At 41.7% G+C, this 23,363-nt stretch overlaps 1 protein-coding gene across 2 annotated transcripts in view; it reads right to left on the reverse strand.

The window, feature by feature from the left end:
- Window positions 1-17,666: 17,666 nt before the first annotated feature.
- Window positions 17,667-23,363, reverse strand: part of CD247 (CD247 molecule) — a 99,735-nt gene continuing 94,038 nt past the window's right edge. For both annotated transcript variants that reach the window (XM_036756382.1, XM_036756383.1), the window contains exon 8: window positions 17,667-19,114. In XM_036756382.1, the coding sequence (XP_036612277.1) occupies window positions 19,049-19,114 (66 nt within the window). In that variant the 3' untranslated portion in view covers window positions 17,667-19,048. The remainder of the gene's footprint in view (window positions 19,115-23,363) is intronic.

Here is a 23,363-nt window from a genome sequence, read left to right on the forward strand (position 1 = left end):
CTCAGACCCAGATGCCAGATGCGCCTGTGCTCTCTCTTACTTTGCATGGAAGACATGGATGTGTTGCAGGGCAGGGTTTGGTTCTAAAGAGCAATGACTACTGCAGACCCTGACTTGGTGGTTTCTTCCACTCTTATTTCATGAAAATGTTATTTAATTTAGTGGAGGATACCTATATCACGATATTTGGGTTTCTCTCACTCAACTTAGCTTACTTGGCAAAGTACAGATCACCTTACTAAAATGGTGACAGCCTTTCTCCATGTAATTTTTTTCCTTTGAAGAAATTATATTGGATGGTTGTCTACTGATTTATTCTCTTTCTCCCAAGAGGGGCTTTGAGAACATAGCCTTTCCCTCCTGCTGGGCCTTTTCATCAAATGGCTTCTTAAATATCTCTTGCCACCACCCTAATGGTACTCTTGATTAAAGGAGGCCTTGGGTCCTCTGATGGAGAGAGCCATGTCCTTTGACCAGATGCAGGGACTTTTGCACACACCTGAAGGGTCTTTGTGGTTTGTTAGTGATGCTGCTGTTCATGGGCATCTCTTCTCAGACTGCAGGCAGCAGGCAGCTTCTGAAGTTGTTTTCAGGGTCGTTTCTAGTCCATGTAAATGAGCCAGTTGAAAAGGAAAAGTTCATGAAGATGGATGAGGAAGGATGAGGGGTAATTCAGAGGCTAGATCTGTTGTTTCGTTTTGTATTTCCTTCCTTTAATATGTCATTTGAGTATCTGAACCAAAAAATGTCCAAAAAGAGACTGGATTGCTGCAATGCAGGTCACCCCAAGCTTGCCCCAACCCATTGGAGCTAAAGGTTTCCTTCCATTTTGTGTCTGTGTGTGCTTGCTTTCATCTTGGGTGAGCCCAAGAATGCACTTTGGGGGGGTGGGGTGCTAGGGGTTCAGAAAACACTTGCACGCAGTTTTCTTTCAAATAACTCTTCAGTTTTGCTTAGGTCCATAAGAGATCTAGGACTGTGTGTGTGTATTTGTTTCTCTCTTTACCTGCGATCAAAAAAAAAAAAAACAATAATGCAGACACAAGTGTGCACTGTTATTTGTGATTCATGTATATGGAATTCACATGAACACTGAAGTGTCAGAAACCTTTCTCTTCTTTACTCTTTTTCTTCTTTTCTAACTTTTTACTACTTTTTCCCAGAATATTTAATTATAACCCTTACTCCCACTCCTCTTCTCTCTCTTTTTCCTTCCCCAACAAAACCCTTCAAAACTAGTGAACTGCAAGCAGGGAAACTAACCAATGTCCGTCCACCTTTTTGCGTGTGGTTTTCTTTTTATGGTTTTTTTTTTTAAAACTAAGCTTGAACCAAAGTCAATTTTTTAGCAAGCTGCTGTACTAATGGACTAGTTTGTATAAGTGCAGTTCAGACACAGTGAGGAGATAGATGCTACTGACAATTTCTTTTTCATTTGTCCTTTATTAATTTTATATAAAAATTGCTGCTTGTTTTTAATCTTTTTTTGTTGGTAATTTGTATGATCCTTGGGGCAAACTCTAACTTGATTTATAAATAGTTTTTTTTTTTAGTTTGGTGTGTAAATAGAATGGCAGCATGGTTACTAATTTTCCTCCTCTTCCTCCCATTATTCCTCTGATGCGGATAAATTTAATATTCTATTGAGATTTAACATCTATGGTTTTAGTCTGTGCAGATGTTTTTAGGGCTATGAATATTGTAGTTTCCCACAGTAATAATGGGGCCTCTCCTTTGGGAGTGGCAAAAACAAGGAGGGAAGGATTCAGGGAGAATGGTGCTGAATACCTCACCATATTGGTTTAGAGGTTTGGCATTAGTTTTCCATAGTTGTTACCAAAGGAGATAAGTCCCCAGGGACTCAAGTCCAGTGAATTAGGAGAATAGAAAAAGTTGGGGATTTTTTGCTTTGTATTTGAATCTCAAAAAATACCCTTCCCCCAAATAAGATTCACCAATAGACTTTATTATTGAAGGTAATGCTAAGCTTTAAGTAATTGATATAATGGTCTTTTCTCTCCTGCACTATCAGTGCCCTCTTTATTCTCGTTTGGGATTAAAGGGATTGTGCTTTTGATTTAGGGAACCACTAATAACATAGGCCTTAAGCCAGCATAAGAAATCTCTATGGTTTTAAAGGACTATATCATTGGCTACAAAATAACTTAAAAAATTTCTTCCTCATTTGTTTCAACATGAGTTATAAGAGGGAGAGTAGCTTGATAAATAATACATCTAGAACACTAATATAGCTTGTTGGGTGTTTATTTTTAAATTCCATTCCCTTGTGCATTCACACACACACACACACACAAACAAATTAGCTGATCTGACTTTTTTCATGCCAATCTTTGTCTTTTTACATTCATTCATTTCTGGAAGTGTTATTCAGTTGAATGAAGCATCCCCTGACCTTCATTTTTTTTTGCCTTTTATGGAAGTTCTAAAAGTTCAAAGGAGCTGCCTGCCTGTGCAGGGATTGATGCCTGGTATATTTGTCTGCTTCCACTACCAGGAAAATGATTGGAATTAGCTTATTAGGACTCAACTGGGTTATTCTTTCTCCCTTCCCTTACTACTTAGAAAACTTTCCTTTGAACCCTCGCTATTTAATTTGTCCACCACATCTTAAGCTTGTCTCTAGTTCTTAAATGCCCACATCCATCAGTATACTTGGATTCTATTTTCTGTCAAAAGTAAAATTTGATCATGAATTTTGTTCATCTCCACTGTCAGTCTAAAAGTGTGACAGAAGGACCCAGAAAAGGGATAGCTGTGTAAAAATGAAGCTTAATAAAACCAATGTTAAAGATTGGAATTCACAATTGCTATTTTAACTTAAACATATCAATGTGTGCATTTGAAATAAGCATGAGAAAACTCAAAGGCAGCACTATTATAAATGGATTTTGAAAATTTGGGTTATTGATATGAGTTGAAGCTTAGAATAAATAAATAAATTTTCTTAACAAGTAAGAAAACATAAAGATTGCTGAGAACATGACTTCAGATGGAGAGTCACTTTTTAGAATGAAAAATTGTTTCCTGTCCCCTCTAATGCCCAAGGCTGATTTAATATATATTTTCTTGGGAGAAAAAAATTCTTAATTCTACAAATTCCCCTTCATCTATCATTGCTACCTGTAAGAGTTTTTTTCCCTTAAATTTGACACCCAGACTTTCTGTTTTAATTGAGCTCCCACTTTTCATACTGCAGAACTGGAATTAATTTATTTGGTTATATCCTGTTACATCCTTTTAAAGTATTTTGGCTTCTTAAAATATGGAGAAAATGAAACATGTCAGAAAATTAGTACTTAGATCCATTTGCTCAGAATTAGGGTTGTTTTTTGTTTGGTGTTTCTAACTAAAATCCCTGAACGTAATTAGTAAGAGCATAAAGAAAGAAAACGGTCAGAACCCATTTCATCATGGAAAAGATAGGCCAAGTTACTAGCATTTGTGCTCAGTGAAATTCTTTAAAGAAGTCGTTTTCAGCACAGAACTGGAGAAGGAGTGAGTTTAATAGAAAATATGTGGGCCCTGTAAACACAGTGAATTTGGGTAGAATTTTAAAGGGAGTATTTATGATTGATTTCAGGAAAGCAAATCTCTCAGGATATATTCATTTTCAGTTTTATGGAACAGAGATAGAAATCCTCTTTATATAACATAAACTTTAAATTCATAAAATTAATACTAGGAATGAGTATCAAGCATAACAGATAATTTCATAAAATGCTTGGTTGTTCTGATTTAGCTGAAGGATATAACCAAGTGCCCAACATTCAAATTTTTCTGATAGTGGCTGGAAAAGCATGAAATAGCCTTCTTGTGTAGCCAGTTGGATGAATCTTTCCAAATATTAGGGCTGCTATGGTCCAGCATTGACTTCGCTTCACAGTACATTTGGTCCCTGACACAAAGCACACACAGGGTTGTTTAGTTAGATTTCATGATGCCTTGAATTCATTGAGTGAACAAGCTATATAAGTAATGGGAAGAAAATTCAGTGCCATATACATTAGGCCCTTGAAATTTGCAATGATGTAATGGAATAGTCATATTTGAGATTTGTGGCTAGATGAAAAGAACCCAAATTGATAAAAATTGACCATTACCATCGCTTATACTTGGGATATTAGATAACACATGATATACACAGAACAATATATGAACTGTAGAAAAGAATGGATGACCTCTTAGAGATGGACATTTTCTGGATAAAGGAAGTATTTGGGTGATGTTTCCAGTAAAAATTCAGCTAACCGATTCCAAACTCTTTTTGAAAGTCACATATTTTGAATAGCCCCTAAAACCCTTTGTAATATTAGATCACTGCTTAGGGTGAAGTGTACTTTGATCTGTCCACTTTGGCCTCAAAGCTAAACCTCATTAAAATGAACTTTTAAGTGACTCTAAATATACCACATTATCCTTCCATTTGGCCACTAAAGGTGTAATGTAATGGTAGCCCAGGAATTTTATTATGCCACTCCTATGTTTGATGCTTTTGTTGACACATTTTCTGAAATTAAATTTATTCCTTATGAAGAGCATTCATTTGTAGATTTTTCCCACTTGAACATTCCTCTGCTTTTTCAGGAAAACAGTTGTAAGGAAGGGGGAGAAATTATGAAAGTTTTTTTTTTTTTAACTAATCATTCCTATTTGGGACTGTAACTTTATAAAATAATTAAAAAATAAAGCACATCATTTTCTTTTGTTAAATTTTATACACATCCACATGCTTCTAAATATTTGAAATTAATTGGTTTGATTTCCAGATCTATATAATTTTTGATTGGTTTTTTTAATATGCTGTTCATTTGGTATTCAGAATAGAGGCTATTTAACTGTTCACATAGATATAAACTATTAGTGGTTTGATTCTAAACCATCACTGTTTTATAGTTATGGGATTCTGTTAGTTGAAATTTTCTTTTGCCTGATAAGAGTCTTCTCTGTGAGTCAAATCCATTTGCTTTACCCCTGAAAGAATACATCTAAAAGAATTTATCTCTAATATGTGGTATGGTCGTGCCTACGTGAAGTATATATACTGTAGCATCTTTAAAAATTGTTAATCCCAAGAAGGGAGTGATTTTTAACTGACATTTCTAGTGAGATTATCTAGCATAATTGCAAAAATTGGGCCTCACTAATCATTGTTAAAAATAATTTAACAGCTTACTAAAAATAATACATACCTAAGTTTAGTTATGCATACTTACTTTGGGGGGATATCTAAGAGGCAGTGAGCCTCAGGCTGTGCTCAAGAAATATGTGTAGCAAGTAATTTCTGCATTTTAAAAAATCTAGACAAAGTTATTCAAGAAAATAGGTTAAAGCCTGGGTCTAAAATTTCCCAGAACCACAGAAAATTAATTCAGTTTTTAAATTTGGATCCAATATATAGCATTAAAATTACAATTTAATCTGCTGGTTGAAATTATATTCATTTGTAAAACTAGAAAACATTGTAAACTTTTTAAGTTCTTAAGCCTAGTAAGAATCATTTCTATCAATAGAAACAATACTACAGATAGAAATATTTGTGGATCAAAGTTAAGAACAATTCCCCACCCTTTTCAGCCTCATAGCCTTTTAAAATTTTTTCCTCCAAAAAGAAAATCTTAAGTGTATAGGGATTTTTCACGTTGTTGCTTTTTGCTGCTGGTGGTGGTGGTGGTGGTGGTTGGGGTTTTGAGTTGTTGGCTTGTTTGTTGTTTTTTTTTTTTTCCCTGGAGGTGAGGGGAGAATACCATCTTGGAAGGATGAGCAGAAAAGCAGGTGAGGGGAAATCATTAGGAAAGGAGAAGGGGTGCTCATGTCAGGCTGTTCTGGTCTCTCTAAACCACTAAGAACTTTCAAATATGAATCCTGCCTTCAGGAAATAATTTAGGAAGAGATCTAAAGAATTAAGTATGATAGGTTATTCAAAGCCCCTCTAAGAGTCAGTCTGTGAAATTAATTAATTTGGTTTCATTTCTATCATACTGTCAATTAAAGGTCAAAAACAAAAACATGTTAGTGAATTTGTCGAAAGGTAGGAAAAGTTGATGAAGGTAAAGGAAGGAGCTTGAAAATGAATTACCTAAACAGAGATGAATTCACACTATATTAATTTAATTGCAACTTAGCTGTTTGAGAAAAATGTCTTGACATTTCCAAGAGTAAATACTAGTCATTTTGCAAACATCTCCCTTAGGTTCAGTCCTGTAAAACTTGGAGATAGAACTTTGTAGAACATTCACTTCCGCGGAAAAGGAAGAATTCATTTATTCTTTACCATCTTTTTTCTCACTGTTCAGTCCTAACAAAGTTCAGATACCACGTATCTATCCTTTGTCTAGATGAAGGCACACAGAATTCCTATTTCCAATGTAAACTTTAGTGGGCATGGAATAAATCAATGACTGACTCAGTAGCAGACTTATATTGATCTGGTTCCTTTTGTTAGACAGAAGAGACCCCACTGGACTACCCTGGGATTTCATCTAGAGGAATTTGAAAAGAGGCATTGCAATTATAAAGCTTAATACGTAAGGAGAGGAAAGACTCTCTACCGGTTCTCAGTGGGCTGATTTAGATCCAGATCACTTTGTAATACATGAATTATTGTTTTCCTCTAACTCTCACTATTCAGGCAGCATCTCATAACTTCAATTTCTATATTTTTGGTCATCACTTGAAGCATTTAGTTATCTTGAACGAATCTTCTCGTAAGACATTTGATAGCTGATTGGAGAATCCCTGATTTAAATGGCCTTGGTTCCCTTTCCTCTTATTTTATTTTTATCCCTTTTCTCTATGAATGATAGTACTATAGGGCTGTGAGGATAATGCTTATGGGTAGCAGCTAGTTTCTGGCACCTTCATTAAATACCTCAGCATAGCTTAGCATTGTTGCAGAACTGATTTTAAACTGAAAAAAAATCAGAAAAAGAAGAAATCAAACTTTATAAATAAATAGTGGAGATAATTCTAGCCGTAGAGTTTAGTTGAACTGAAGTTTATTATGATTGATAAACATTATTATGCTGTATGTCTTTTGGATCCTGTTTATAGGTTACAACTTTATAGGGTTGGGAGGGTAGAGGTTGGGAGGGCAGGGGAAAGAGAATTGATTATGTTCGAACAAAATTTTTGCTCATGCTTGTTTTTTTTGTCTTGCCAAAGGAAACTGTCACTCCTGTGATTGGAATTAGGTTGGTTTATCTGTGGCTTTAATCTGCAGCACAGCACATGGTGGCGCGCAGGTTCATAGAGTGGGTGGCATGGGTTCAGGGTCCTCAGAGATGCACACACACTCATGTCTCCTTCCCTTTTCACTTTCTCCTTTCTTCCTGCCCCTCCAAATGAATCATTATCTCTGTAAGGATCTAAAGCTTAGGCAACAGAGAGTGAATGTATGATTAAAGTGTGTGTGTGTGTGTGTGTGTGTGTGGTTGGAAAATGGAAGGAAGAATAGGGATATATTGTTTAATTTGAGGAAGGTAGAAAGTGAATGAATGGATGTAGTTTAATCTAAATGGGAAACTGAAAGTAAAACAGATTCCTTTTATCCCCTTTTGTCCTGATACTGAATGTAGTGCTTGTAGAGCAGATAGGTGGAACATTTTTAAAACTCTTATTTTCTTTTCTAATAGCAGTGCTAATTCTTTCTAGACCAAAAATACAAACAAAAACCCAGACTAAGAAGTAAGAGCTAACCTGCATCTCCCAGCTGAGCATACCTGACTGGTGTACCCCAAGCAGTCTAACAACTAGCTGTGAGATGTCATCTTTAAGACACACAACTTGTTGGGCTGTTAGAGGAGTGGTTTTAATTGTAGAAGGAATTTTTATTGTGGCATTCTCTTGCCATGAGGTGTAGGATATGGGGGTGGGGGGAGGTATGATGCTTATTGGGACGAATTAAGGATCTTCTGCATCCTCACTCCAGTGTACCTCATCTGGAGTTCCTGAGTTATATATGTGCCTAGAAAGGCCAGGTTCTGGAGAAAATCCATCTCAATGTGGTTGGAAAACAAAGGCTATCAATAGGCTGTTGTTGGCCCTATTTTCAGAATGGGCAGATCAAGAAAGCAGGAAAAGCTGGACCTTAGGAAAGCTTTGTTTCTATCTCCCTCCCTTAGCCCACCACTTTTTTTCCCCCTTAGGGACATCTTGTGGATTTCTCCTGGCTTTAGGGAAGAGTTTATTTTGGTTCAATTCTCTGGCCCAGTGAAGACAAACTATTATTGCTCTGTTCACAGTGGTAGGCTTAGATTGTTGGGAAACTGGGTCAAGAGAGAGAATCTTTTTCTTCTTTCCCTGTCATCTAACACCTAGTGAAATAAAACTGGCACAACGTATTTGAGTTCAGATGACATTCCTATATTCTTGCTGCATTTTATAAAAAAAAAAAAAAGTAGCATGGAATGGTGAGGATTGTGTTGGAGACTACAAGATTGTTCTTCCACATAGCAACAGTTTGCTTGGGGAAAGTTGTTCTCTCTGGACAGTGATTGGAGTTTGAGTGTTTAGTTTGTCTGGTTTGCTATTGAGGCATAGAAGAGGAGAGAGGGTAAAGAAATGGACTGACTGCTCCGCTGTGACCAAGTGATAGCGTTTCCCTTGAAGGCTTTACTGATTCAAAGACCTACTGTCATGATGTTATGTAAAAGTGGGATTCGTGTTGTGTGACTTTGCAGAGAGCTAGCTAGGATTGTAGATGATAGGTAATAGAGATTTTGAAGAAATGACTTCTCAAAGATAAGAGCACTTGAAACAAAAGATGTGGAAAAACAAGGTGTGCTTTACCAAAAACAAATCTGAGGATGGAAATGAAACTTACTTGGTGGTAAGAGTGGGCTACAGTTGAATATTCATGTCCTTGGCTCTGCCCACCTCCTACAGGGCACACCATCTTTTACCAAAACAGGACGCTGTCAGAGGTTTCAGATCTCAAAACTGACTTACCTTAAAGAGGATTAAAATCTGCTGTAAAGTCGTTCCCCGCCCCCTTACTTTTTTTTCTGTATTGTGTGTCTTTTTTAAGGCTACCTTAGAAACAGCCTAGGGTTTCTTCAGCTAACTTGGCCGTGGCATTTAGTCTCAAGCTTGTCAGTTGAATATTGTGCTGTCAAAAGCCCAGCTATGAAATGACCATCCCAGCTCTTTAGTTCCTTAGAGTTTGGGTGTCTTTCAGGTGGAAAAGGACAGAGCCAAGGATAGGGCATGATTAATACTTCCTTCCCACCCTCCCTGTCCTCTTATGGAGTAAAGAAGAAGAGAGGGAGGGAGGAAAAATATACACCAGAAATTAAGATGACATTGCCCATTTGAGCCAGGAGGACCTGAGCGCTGGGCCCCCTTTCTTGGACGAGAAGCAGAAAGGAATAAAGTGGACTGTGCTGACCTAGTTGGGCTTAGGACAGCAAAGAGAGTTTTGAAAGGGGACCAACGGTAGGGTCGAGCACTAGTTGGTTATGTGGCGAGTCTCCCCTCTTCAGGTAAATGGAGAAATGGACTCCTCATCAAAGCCTGGTCTCTGCCTGAGTGGGAAGCAGGTTAAGGCACCCACACAATCTCCTGCTTTTGGAAGAGTGATCCTCCCAGCTCTGAAAGCCTGTAGGTAGTTCCATTTCCTTCATCTGTGGTAGTGGCAAAAGGAGAGGTGACTCAGGGTGGGCCAATGTTTCCGCCCGGCGCAGAAGCTCTCGTATACCTCATTTCTAACTCGTGACTGAGTATCTAGCTTTAACTTTCTCCAAACCCCACAGAGGTGCCAAGGACACCCTCCCTCCCTGGAGTTCTGCTGAACTCTGGCCTGTAGCATCATGTCACCCACAGCCTGGGCTGGGACCCCCGAAGCCTCCAAATGTCGCTGCTTCAAAGCTACTGCAAACTGAGGGCAAATTGCAATCTCGTACTACTTCCTTTGGTTCTTAGGGGTCTTCTCAGCCCCGTGTCGGCCTTTACCATCCACTCCCCTCCCACCCCACTATAAAGGGCTGATGAGCCTTCTATATCTCCACCACTGCCCCAGCTCTTCCATCCTGCCGGTCCTGCATAAAGGATACAATGCCTTTTCCCTGTTGGGATGGGGGCTATCCCCTTCCCTGGGAGGCCTCAGGGGTCCAAGAAAGGACGTCAAAGACTCCTCCCAGCTGACTGCTGCATACGCATTCCACTTTTTTTTTCTTTGACATGACCAAAAAATCCAAATATTTAATTTTTATTATTATTGTTAATATTATTGTTCTTCTTATTATTTGACAATCTTCTATCAAACAGGCGGCCTAGAAGCTGCGTCCTTGGTCCTTTCACCTTTTCTTTGAATGTACGTCCCCCCCTCCCCCACGTTTGAGAGAAAAGCTTTGCCAGGTCGTGATACTGCTGCTATAAGCCAGGGGAGGGTGGTTTCTTTGTTTTGTTTTGTTCTTTTAAAAATTTCCAGCCAAAACCAAAGATTTCTTAATGATTGTATAAACTCAAAACAAACAAACCAAAGAAAAGGAGAGTCTTCAGCACTGTTCCGATCTGGGATGCGGTCTGGCATTTGAGGGAGCTGGGTGGGAGGAAGGCAGAGGGACTCCTCGCTGGCTCAGAACAACAAATCCTTCCCACAGGCTAAGGTCGTTCAGCAGTGTTCCAGGGCAGAGTTGTTAGAAAGCCAGCTTTCTACTCTTGAGGGGAATGTGCTGCTCCCAGCTTTCAAAAATAGAAAAGACCCGACAGAATCTGTCCTACAACAGCCAGGTTTCAGCCACAGACACCTGGGGAGGCACTGGGGGATGTGGGCAGTCACCGGGGGGGCCGATGCACAGCATGGTGGAGAGGCCAGAGCACCGGGGCAGGGCCCGGCTGCTCTGCTGAGGGTTCGTTTGGTTGTGTGTTTTAATTTCTTTACTGCAACTGCTTGAAAGCAGCTGCCCTGTTTGTGAGAAATCACAATGAAAGATGATCAGAGCTTCTTGTTTCTTTGGTTTTTTTCTCCCCCCCTCTCCTTTTTGCAGCCCTACTGTGCAACTATGCATTGTATTTCTCAACCTTTCGTGCTAGGTAGATGCCTGTGACTTTTTAACTTTGGGGGGTGGGGGTGGGGTTGCAAATGAAGGAACTTTTTACATGGATCTTTTTAATCTCAGTTGATTGGGGGTTGGGGGGTGTTTGGTTCTAGGGTCATACAAGCTCTATCCCAAAGCAAAATCCAAATGTTAATAATATTCGCCTGATGCAGATACCAAAGATAATTTCTTTCCTGCAGAACCTTAGACTTGTGTATGAAGTACGACTACCCAGCACTTGCATTAGTCTAACCTCAGTAATTCCAAAGCTTAGATGTATATTTTGGTATATTTCTGGGATATTAAAAAAAATTGTCGTTTAAAATTCTTGTTTGTTTCAGTGTAATGCTCTTAAAGTCATAGCATGGAAGTAACTGAACTGTCCTATTCTTAGTAGTTTGAAATAATAGTATTTTTGTATGTTTTGGGTGTGTCTATGTATGTATTAACATAACAGTTTTCACTGCCTAGGTGTTCATAATAAAAAAGAAAATTAAAAAGTATAAATGTACATAATATTCAGTAATGAACTTCCACCAGACTGTCGATTTGGATTACATTTTCACTGATTGCTGTTCCCAGTTGGGATTTTTTTAAGTTTATTTTAAAGAGACAGCGACCTTGTTTTTCTAAAAACGTTTTCTTTTTTCTTCTTTTTTAAACAAAGATTGATTCAGGGGTGTTTTTCCACTGTTATAAATGGAGGGTCTCAAGGAGCCGTAAGTGCCCTTACCCCCCAGAGTTTTTTGTTTTTATGTACTTTACTTTTAAAATGTGAGTTTGTGTTCCTCTTTGTGGAACCTGAGATGCAGTGTAAATGATTCCTTCCCAAATTGTCCAATAGCTTTAACAAGGCAATGACAATTTCCATTTGGTTTATTGGGAGTCCTCTTACATTTCTCCTTAGGTAAATTTACAATCTAGGGGGCTATTGTATAGCCCCCTTTCCTAGACTGCCTGGTCAGCCACTTCTCCCTCTGACAGAAGTACTTTTAAGAGAATCAGCTAAATACTTAGAGACTTAGGTCTTGTTATCTGTACCTGTATGAAACACAGCTTTCTTGGTTTTGAAAACCTGAAACACACAAGGCCTGATGTTTAGGAAATTAGCTGATGTCTCCTGAGGCTGGGAGGTGGTGGGGAATACTGGTGGTGCTTTCTCTTTCAAAGTACCCTTCACATCCCTCCTCCTTTCACCCTCCAACCACAGGGGCTGCCTGCAGGGGACTGTAGGCTTGGAGAGATTGTGTAGATGACAGTGAATCAGAATGAAATGGTAGATTTTGTGTAGATGCATTTGTCTGCTGTAATTTTTTATATATATAAAACTTACTGTAACTGTACAGTTCATTTCTGTTGTAAACATCATTAAACCATTTTCCAAGTGTTTTAACATTGTACGAGTTCTTTGAAGGTTTTTCTTTTTGTCAGTATTTTTGAAACTTTATGGTAATATGAGAAAGGGAGTAGGAGGAAGGGTATTTCTTCTACAGCATTATCTCCAGAGTCCAAGGAGCACCAGAGATCATCACTGTCTTCTTTAACTGTGCATCCGCACTGAATCTTCTTCCACCACATAGTGACCTCCATCAGATGGATTGGATGGTCAAGGCTGCCATATTCCTTTACCAGGCTATTGATGAGATAAGTGAGCCACCAAGCTGAGTGGCAGTCTCTTTTAGATCTGGGGAGCCTTTTCTGATCAAACACAGGACCTCAACTGAACCTCCAAGAGAGGATCCCTCCAAGAGAACTCTTCGAAGTTCCCATGTTTCCATCTCTATTTTACTCAGAAGGTTGGAGATTGGAGGTAACTCTTCTGAATTCAATGCCACCTCCAGTACCATGTGCTGAATGTTCAGTACTCTCAGAGAAATTCTATCAGAAGTCTGAGTGTAGAATTCAATACCTTATTCTTTAATAGGGGGGACATAACTGATCTTCAAGTTGTTCTCTTTCCCATCTGACATGTTATTCGGTTGGTAAATTGAGAAGGAAGGTCAAATCTTAACAGAATTAAATTTTTAACACCAAGCCTGCCATGGACCTCCACAGGTGAGTTATCTACTTGGGTATCCCTGCTGAGCTGATCCTATGGGAGTTCACACTGGTCCGTGGAGACCTGCACTAGCTATTTACTAACTCAGATCTCAGACCTAAATTCTCCACCAAATCCTATCCGATCCTCAATGTTTGGGGATACTTACCCCTCCATCATCAAAGGACCCTTCCATGACAACCCCAAATACCAAATACCTGCTACCCAAGTCCCTGGCTAGGAAACTAATGCAATGACATTAGGACCTCCTGCTCCTCGTCCCTATGATTCAGAGAGTGTCTGTCCCCTCTGCTATCATCTTTTCTCTCTCCAGCCCAACCTTTTCCACCTCTGTTCTCCTATCCTGCCTTAGACACTAGCTGCGGAACCCTGAGCAACCCATTCTGAATTTTAACTTTCTCATCTGTGAAATGGGCATAGTAACATCACTAATCTCATAAAACTTACTGTAATGAAAAGAACAAATGATATCTACAAAACAGTACTCAAGTCTTAATCTAAATTCAAGCCATTGTACCATTAACAATACCCCTCCCCCCTATACTAGAGTTTCTTTTCACACTTATTTTCATCTTCAGGGACGTCTCAGACTGGATATGCTCCACACGTCCTGCACAAGACTCATTACCTTTCCCCCAAAACCCTCCTCCTCTCCATCGCCCTCCCCAATCCGCCGGGCTGGCAACCACTCCCTTATCCACAACTCCTAGCTCTTACTGGGCCCACATTCAGTTGCCAAGTTCTGTGTTTCCCGCCTTCACAGCATCTCTCGTGGTCTTCCCTCAACTCATAAAGCCACTAGTCTAGTTCAGGCTTTCATCACCTCTCGAGTTTCTCCCCACTCCATCTTCTACTCAGCCACCAGAGGGATTAGTCTGACTATATCACCTCCCTACTTAGTCAACTCCAGTGGTTCCCCATCACCTCCTAGGTCCAATATCATGTCCTCTCTTTGTCATTTAAGGGTCTCCATAACTTTCCATTGTTGTCACACTTCATTCTCCCACGCGCTCAACAATCTGCTACATCGGCCTCCCATCTCCCGTCTCGATTCCTATGCATTGGCCACCCCCTCCACATTCTCCCATCTCACCTCCATCTCTGGCTTCTTTCAAGACAGCTACTTCTGCAAGTAGTTGCTAAAAATCTGACTTTTCCCAGGCTTCCTCTTCTGCCTCTGGCTGTGAACTAAGTACTTAATAAATGCTTTTTGATTGAATGATTTACTGATTAAAACTTGTCTAGAAGACATTTCCTAGCTTCCTTCAATGCTGGTTGCTCCTTTTTTTTGTCCCCTGGCCACCATGCTATTTCCCTCTGTGAACATCACTCACCAGCCTCTCCTCTTCTGTCACTAACCAACTGCTCCCTATTGGACCAGCTTCATGTATTCTAACTGTAATGACCCAGTTCAATTTGAGATCCCTCTAGTTCTTTGCCTGTCTAGCCCGGTCTCTTTCTCCACCCTTACCTGTGCCCAGGATGCACAGAAACCACCCTTCTACCACCTTGGCCTCCCAATTCAGCAGCCTTCTGAATTTCCACAACCTACTTCCTGACTTCTCAGTCACGTGGGAATGGTTATGCCCTAGATTTCACCATCACCCATAACTACCACCTCAATGATTTTGAACTCCTGAAACATTTCCTTTCCTTCTCATAATCTCCTCTATTTTCCTCGCTCCTTATTATGTTCTTACTGCAATTTCCATCCCACAGTTCCTTCCTATCCTCTCATTAATTACCCACAGCACTTAACTTCCTTTCACTGTCTTTTGCTTTGTCTTTAATCAGTTGACCCCGTTTGGGGTTTTCTTGGCAAAGATACCAGGGTGGTTTGCTATTTCATTCTCCAGATTTATGCAGGTGGAGTTAAGTGACTTGTCCAAGGTCACACTGCTAGTATGAGTCTGGTCTTTCTGACTCCAGGCACAGCGCTCTATTCACTGTGCTACTGTAGTGTGTGCATGCATGCGTGCGTGTGCACATACGATTTGGGAGTCATTGGGAAAGAGATGGTAATTCTATCAATTGAAGCTGAAGAAAGAAAGGGAGTCAATCCAAGACAGCCTGCCCTTGTGGATGGAGAAAAAAATGATTACAATCCATCAGACAGGTAAGAAGAGAACCAAGAATTAAGCCTCCATTTAATCATCTCTGAAATGGGAATAATCAGAATGCCTACCTCCCAGGGCTGTGGTGAGGAACAAGTCAGGAAGTACACATTTTACTCCCTACTCCCCTTTGTGAACACTTCCTCTCAAATTGGACTACTGGCTGTTTATCAACCTGACCACGCTATCTCCTGGCCCATGTGACATTTGAAAAGTTTGAGAGACAGTTTCTAGGTAATTAATCATTTTACTAATAATACTAGCATGGTGCCAATAAAATGGGTCAGTGACACCCTCAAATACCAAAGCCGGATCATGGCAGCGGGCTTACAGTTTACGTGCCCTTGGAAGAATGGGTGTTTATAAGGGTGGCAATCAACTCCGATTGATTAGAGAGAATGAATATTATAATGAGAGGCAGGCTTAGTCTAATGAGGGGCTCCCAAATCATCCCCAGGATCTATATCCCGCACCCAAGCCTGAGCAGAACACAATGACCAGGAGTTTCACCTTAGATTAAATTCTTTGAAAGGTTGGATGAGGCAGCAACACCTAGATTGAGGAGAATATTAATACTATTGGCTGTAGTCCGTCCTGTCCTTCAGAGGCTGTCTTGAAATAAGGACTTTAAAAAGGGGGAGAACTCTGGATCTCCTCAAATCACTGGTTAGTAATAATCATTTCTCTTACACTTCATTTCACAGAAGGTATTCCCCTTGCCTAAAGCACACTTCCTTCTCAGCCTCTTGGAGTCTTTGTCAGATGCCAACCTCCATGAAGCCTGCCCTAAAGTCAGTAGTGCTGGGAATACAAATAAAATCTGATGGGGAAGACAACACATAAAAGGAACAAAAGGCAAAGGGTGGTGAGGGGGAAGATGCTCATAGCAGAATGTGGTGGAGAAATCCGGATAGGCAAGAGAGAAGGCTGGAGAGGACTCACAAGATGGTTGGCCTGGGCAATTTCCTTAAAATAAACTAATTAATTGAAATGGCGGCTCTGGGAGGAATTACCCAATCAGAGAAGGGATCCACAGGGACAGAAAATACTTCCTGTGTAAGAAATCCAGGTATGGAATGGACCTCCAAGGTGAAGGGGCTTCTGTGGCATGGTAGAGAAAGTCTGAGGAGGCCTCAACACATGGCTGGCCTGTGCACACTCCTTCAGATGAGGTTGGGAAGCACCAGCCAATCAGAGGAAGGGGCCATGGGGAGTGAACTTCTACAGTGCAGGGGATTTTCACCAGCTTCCATAAACATGTAATCACTTAGCCAGGCAAAGGGGATGCCAGCCTTCTCGTCACAAAAATAAGGACTCAAAACTCCTGCTCTGGCTTTTAACGTCTGTGCCTGCAGGCTCTCGCTAACCACCCAAAAGCTCACACGATTAAGACTTCCTGTGAAGGGCAACTGCACTTGGTGCAGAACCATATTTCTCTTTTATTTAATTTTATTTAGAAGGCACTAAGTGGTACAGTGGACGTAGAGCATTGGACAAGCAGCCAGGAAGAACTAAACTCAAATCCAGCCCCAGACACCAGCTGTGTGACCCTGGGCAGGTCATTTAACTTGTCTGCCTCAGTCTCCTTATCTGTTAAAAGGGGAGAATAACCGCACCTTCCTTCCAGGGTTGTTAAGAGAATATATGTTGAGATAATGTTGTTGTTAACTAAATGTTAACTATTGTTAACTATTGCTAACTAAATGTTAACGATGATGATGACGATGATGATGCTTATGCAGTAGACTCCATTGTAAGATGGAAGTGAGTGAAACCCAGCAGGAAGGGGAGTTTTTTCCCATTGGATAGGAGCTGAGCCTAAATGAATAAATTCACATAGATTACACTTCTAGACTAACACAGAGCTCCTCCTCCCCAAAGAAAAAGAGAAGGGCCAGGGAAAAGAGGTAACCAGTTCTCCGAGGACCACACAGAGCACAGAGTTTCCCCCACAGTAGCCCCTGGTTGTGGGGGTTGTCAGGCCTGGTCCCTATTGTTGAATAGAAATGGTCGAGTCTCACTTCCATCCAAGCCCCCGTACCTCCAGTACCCTGGGAGTTTAAAAAAAACAACCAAACTTTATATTATGAGCTTTCAAGAGGATACAGTATTTGAAGCTCCTTATCTTTTGAGCTTTCTGGATTTTAATTTCTTGATCCTCGCTGGGCCCCTCACAGTTCTTTTCGCCCTTCATTGTCAGCTATATATGCACAGATGACCCTCTTGAGTTTTCAAAGAGCCAGAGACCAAGCTCTCCTCCTTGACACACGTGGCAGAACCATGCCAGGCTCCATCTGAGGGACTGAGGATGTTGGGATCTTTCCAAGCAATCCTCAAACGCCCAGATGGAAATCCTGGAATTGCCCAAGGGCAGTCCCTCCCCACCCCCACAACAGCATGCTCATTTGTCAGTGACTAAGTCATCCATGCCTCTATGACTGCTGAAATGACCTTTTTATTATTTTTAACGTAAAACAGCATTTTCATTGAAGCATTTATTTGGGGAAAAAATCACATGGATTCAGCAAACAAGTATAAATAAAAACCAGAAGGCCAAATGTCAGATTACCCATGTATGACATTTACATTAGTTCCAGTTGGTCCCTCTTCTATTTTTTCCTCCAGAGCTGTGCCACCATCAAACTTAATTTTTATGAGTCCATGAGGTGTTGGATTATCCATCAGTGCCTTCTTGGTAACGGTCTTAATCTTTCTCCTCCGTGCCCCATTCCTGTTCTGTAGGATTCTGCCTAAGCTACTATAACTTCTCCCAACTCCCCATCTATTTTTACCCTCTGCCTCCACTTCCCTCATCCTATTTAGACTGCTACATATTGGCATGGACTGTATCACTTGACCCTCCCCCCCCCCCATCCCCTCCTCACCCCCAGCAGAGATCTTTCACAGGGAGTATTGGGAGACACAGGACCCAAGTCTCAGTCTTGATTCAGCTCTTTACAAGCTGGGGGACACCAGGCAAGTCACCCACTCTCTTGGGTCTCATTCTCTTCATTCTGTAAAATGAAGGAGTCCAGCTAAATGACTTCTAAGGTTACTTCCAGCACTAGCTCAACAGATGAGTCACTTTAAAATAGGAGAGGGGGCCACAAAAATTTAAATGGGGGAGGAGGGGGGGCAACAGAAATTTAAATGGGGGAGGAGGGGGCAACAAAGCAGAGAAGCAAAATCTACAGCAAGAGTCAAGCCAAGGGGGCATAAATCCTAGTGGCAAGATGGTGCCGACTCTTCCAACAACAGCAAACACCTGCAGCCTCTCTCGAGGCTTCACACAGCAGAAGCTAACAGCACCTCTGTGGAATGGGACATCCATCCACTGCACAAACATGAGCGTTGAGTCCCAGGGAAAAACCGACTGGCCTAGAGATACGGCTGAGCCAGGAGAAGACCTAAGACCAAATCCTCCAGAGCCTTCTCCTAGCACAGGGCTCTCTCTAGGTACTTCATAGTCGTTGCTTGATTGGCCACCTACACCTAGGAGCTAATGATACCTGAACCCTGAACGGTGGTGGTGAGAAGAGTGCTTGGTAAACCTTTTCAGAAATGTATTCTATTACTATTATTACTACAGAATCATAATCCTTGAGGCTGGAAATCCCCTGAAAGATTCAAAGGCAAGCTCACTGAAGAGAGGAGTTAGACATAGCCAAACATTAACTTGAGATTCATCCGCCAGGTTAAGGAGAGGCTGTTTTGGTTGCTGGGAAATGGGGGATTTTTTTTTCTTGGTGGGGGTCAGTTTTAACTGCTGTGTCCTTGTAAACCTGTCCGGATGGTCGGGCGATGGCAGTACATTCTTGTTAACGAGGAGGCAGGGGCTGCATGTGGAGGGCATCATAGGTGTCCTTGGTGGCCGGGCTGAGGCCCTAGAAAAAGCAGAGAACGGTGGTGAAAAGAGCTGGATTTCCTGGATCTCTTTCTCCCCAACCTGCAGCCACCAGAGTCTATGCAGCATTGAGCTGAGATGGCGGCGGAAGTCTTCTTAGTGAGAAAGAAACAATTCCAGAAACATTTATGAATCACTTGCTGTGTACAAAACACCGATATGGGTCACAGAGGGGACACAGAGTTAGGAGGAGAAACGGTCTGGCTTCACTAGGACTGAAGATGAACAGAACCGAGCCAGATTCTGTAAAATTGCAGGATAGGGACGGGATTAAACCTGTAATTTCATTGACCTGGGGAACTCCCTGGTGACCACATTCACTCTACCAATGCAGACCAGCGCTTTCTTGGCAAAATATAGTTTTAGAAATAGAGTTTAGCACTTGCCCCAGGGTCATACAGATAGGAAGTCTCAGAGGGGAGATTTGAATGCGGGTCTTCCTGGCTCCAAAATCTGCTCCCTGCCTGATGCTTTATTCATAGACAAATGTCTGTAGTACCAGTACGTGAAGTAGCTGTGGCAGAGCCTCTGGCAGTGGGGCCTTTCTGCTCTGACCTTTCTGGTTAGGTTCCTACATCCCTTGCCGTGTTTTTCACCCAGTAGATGCTGAGCCAGACAGGATTCTTAGGCCTAGAGGCCTTCTTCTTGTCAGGCTTTGTCAAAGAGAAGCCTAATTGGAATAAGGGTGAAGGGGAACTGGTCTAAATGGGGCAGCTAGGGGGCACCAGTGGATAGAGTACCAGGTCCGGAGTCAGGAAGACCTGAATTCAAATACAGTCTCAGACATTTCCTAGCTCTGTGACCCTGGGCAAGTCACTTAACCCTGTTTGCCTCAGTTTCCTCATCTGTAAAATAAGCTTGGCAAACTTGGCCAAGAAAATCCCAAATGGGGTCACCAAGAGTCAGACACGACTGAAACAACTGAACAATAACCACCCAGCAATCCAGATCCCTCCCAAAGGTGACAAGTTATAGCTAGCTCAATGCCATACTCTGCTATAGCACTCCTTCCATCTGTGACCTAGCAATCTGGCATCTGGAGGTGGGAAGAGCCTCAGAGTTCATCTTGTCCAACCCCTTCCTTTTAGAGGGGAAGAAACTGGACCCCAGATGTGGGAAGTGACTGGCCAGCAGTCACTCAGCCAGGAAGTGGCAGATCTGGGATCACAACCCTGGTCCTGTGACTCTTGCACCACATGGATCTGGGTGAAACAGCTGGGGCTTCTCTCAAGAGGAAGATGGACCCCAGGAGACAGTGTGTGATGGAGAGCCCTCAACCACCCCTGCGTTGAGACTGTCTCCCCACTGGTCAGATTCCCTAGGGCCTGCCTACCAGAGGCTTGTTATGGCTTCTCCACCTCCCCATAGCTGCATCCCCAGTCTTGGTGGAGACTCGTTTCACATGTACATTAAAGAAACCTGAGAAGGCAACCCAGGGCTCTGATACTTAGAAGCATTTGTGGAAACTGTTGGAACAGCTTGGGGTAGGGGGAGAAGGTGGGGAGGAGGGCAGCCCCTGGAGACTGTTTGAAATGCCAGCAGGGAGGTTGGGTCTCATTTGCAAAATCACTCGCAGCGAGTTGCATAAATTGAGCACTTGACTATAATAATGCTGCCTATGAAAGCTGCCATTTTCTTGGGGTTTTTTTCCCTTCCTTTTCTCTTCTCTCTTCCTTCTTTTCCTCCCACTCCTCTGAGAGACAGAAGGGAGGACCAGTCTGCAGATGTCTGAAGCTGTCCAGAAAGAGGCAGCTCTGTTGTGATATAGGGGAAGAAACTTGGGTCTTGAAGTCAGATTCTGACACTCAGTAGCTGTGCGACCTTGGATCTCCCTGAGATCCATTCTTAAATTATGTATATTGGAAATAACCATATATGCACCACCTACCTCAAAGAGATGCTTTGAAGACAACACATTTTCTGCCGTAAAGTACTACATAAATACATGGGAGCTACGCCTATGGAGCCGAGATAGCTCGATCTCAGTTGGTAGAGAAGACTTTTAAGATCATAGATTCATAGATTTAATGCTAGAAGAAACCTCGGATTTCATACAGTTGGGCCCTCCCATTTTATAGATGAAGAAAATGAAGCCCAAAGAGGTGGTGACTTGACCAGGGTTATCCAGGATTTAAATCCAAAGATCCTTCCACTTGGATAAAATTCATGGAGCTTTTGTTTTATTGTTCAGTTGTGTCCAACTCTTCATGAACCCCTCTCCCCATGGAACATAGCATGCTGCCCTTCTATCCACCACTATCTCTCAAAGTCTGTCCAAGCTCATGTTTGTGGCTTCCATGACACTATCCATCCATCTCATCCTCTGTCATCCCCTTCTGTTTTCCATCTTCCCCAACATCAGGGTCTTTCCCAATGAGTCCTGTCTTCTCATTTTGTGGCCAAAGTAAGCTTCAGCTTCAGTATTTGACCTTCCAGCAAATAGTCTAAATTAATTTCTTTAAATATTGATTGATTTGATCTCTTTGCTATCCAATGGACCCTCAAAAGACTTCTCCAGCTCCACAATTTGAAAGTGTCAATTCTATAGCCCTCAGCTTTCCTTATCGTCCGGCTCTCACAGCCATACATCGCCCCTGGAAAAACCATAGCTTTGACTATAACGGACCTTCGTCGGCATGGGGATGTCTCTGCTTTTTAATACACTGTCCAGATTTGCCATGGCTTTCCTTCCAAGGAGCAAGCGTCTTTTCATTTCATGGCTGCAGTCCCCATCTGCAGTGATCTTTGAGCCCAAGAATATAAATCTGACACTGCTTCCATTTCTTCTCCCTCTGTTTGCCAGGAAGTGATGGAACCAGTCGTTGTCTTGGAGTCAGACAATTCAGATTTAAAAAATCCCTGCTTTGACACTTCCTAAATTATGTGACCAAAGGCAAATTGTTTAAACTCTCTGAGCCTTCATTTCCTCATTTGTAAAAAGAGAAGATTGGATACAATAATATCCAAGTTCTTTCCAGCTTTAACTAATAGCAATATATATATATAATATATACTATAGAATATGTAATAACAAAAATAAAAAGCATTCACATAACACTTCAAGGTTTTCAAAGTGCTTTATGAATGTTCTCTCATTTGATCTTCACAAGAGCCCTGGGAGGCGGGTGCTATTACGATTACCATCTTATAGATGAGGAAACTGAGGCTGAGAAAAGATGAATAATTTGTCCAGGGTCACATACCTAGGAGGTGTCCAAGGCAGGATTCAAACTCGCATCTTTCTGATTGCTAGTCCAACCCTAGCCACTGTGCCACGTAGCTCTGGCTGTGATCCTCTGATCTCTGACCGAACCGATGCCTGTGTTAACAGAGCTGTAACTAGAGTAGGGAGACTGGCACTTTGCCCCAATGTTTCATGGAGGTGCTTCCTACCCTGCTGCCCCCATTGGCACTGGGGACAGTGTAAACCTGGGGGTGCTTCCTCACCAATCATCAGCAACCCTGGCAGGTGACTATGGACAAGTAACTTGGCCTTACCTTCCTTATCTATAAAATGAAAGGTTTGGACTCACTAGATGACCACTAGGGACCTTTCCAACTTGAAATGTTACTTCCTAGTCTTTGTACACCTTACACACACACACATGCACACATGCATGCTCTCTCTCTCTCTCTCTCTCTCTCTCTCTCTCATCCAGTGACACTGGCCTCTTTGCTTGGCTTTGGCCATTTTCTCTCTGGCCGTCCCAATGCTTTCCCTCCCCATCTTCGCTTACTGGCTTCCTTTAAGTCCCAACTAAAATCCCATCTTCTACAGGAAGCCTTTCCTAACCCTTCTTAATTCTAGAGCCTTTCCTCTGTTGATTATTTCCTATTTATACTTATGTATCTTGACTGTACATAACTGTTTGCATATTGTCTCTCTCATTAGACTGTGAACTCCTCAAGGGCAGGGACTGTCCTTTGCTTATCTTTGTATTCCCAGCTATTTAGCTCAGTACTAAAGAGGCACATAGTAGGAGCTTAACAAATGCTCATTGACTGAATGATTGATTGTGATCCTTCCACATGACAGTTCTTCAAATTTGAAGACAACTTAGACTTTTCTTCTACAGTTTAATTGGTCCCAGTTCCTTTAACCGTTCTCAGACTTCCTAGTTTACCATCTTGGTCATCCTCCTGTGGATTCTCTCTGGTTTGTTAATTCCCTTTTGAAAAGTTGCATTTGTGTGGCTTGTATGTATACATACACAGAGTGCTTTGCACAT

This window comes from Trichosurus vulpecula, chromosome 4, assembly GCF_011100635.1.
Source record: "Trichosurus vulpecula isolate mTriVul1 chromosome 4, mTriVul1.pri, whole genome shotgun sequence".
NCBI lineage: Eukaryota > Metazoa > Chordata > Mammalia > Diprotodontia > Phalangeridae > Trichosurus > Trichosurus vulpecula.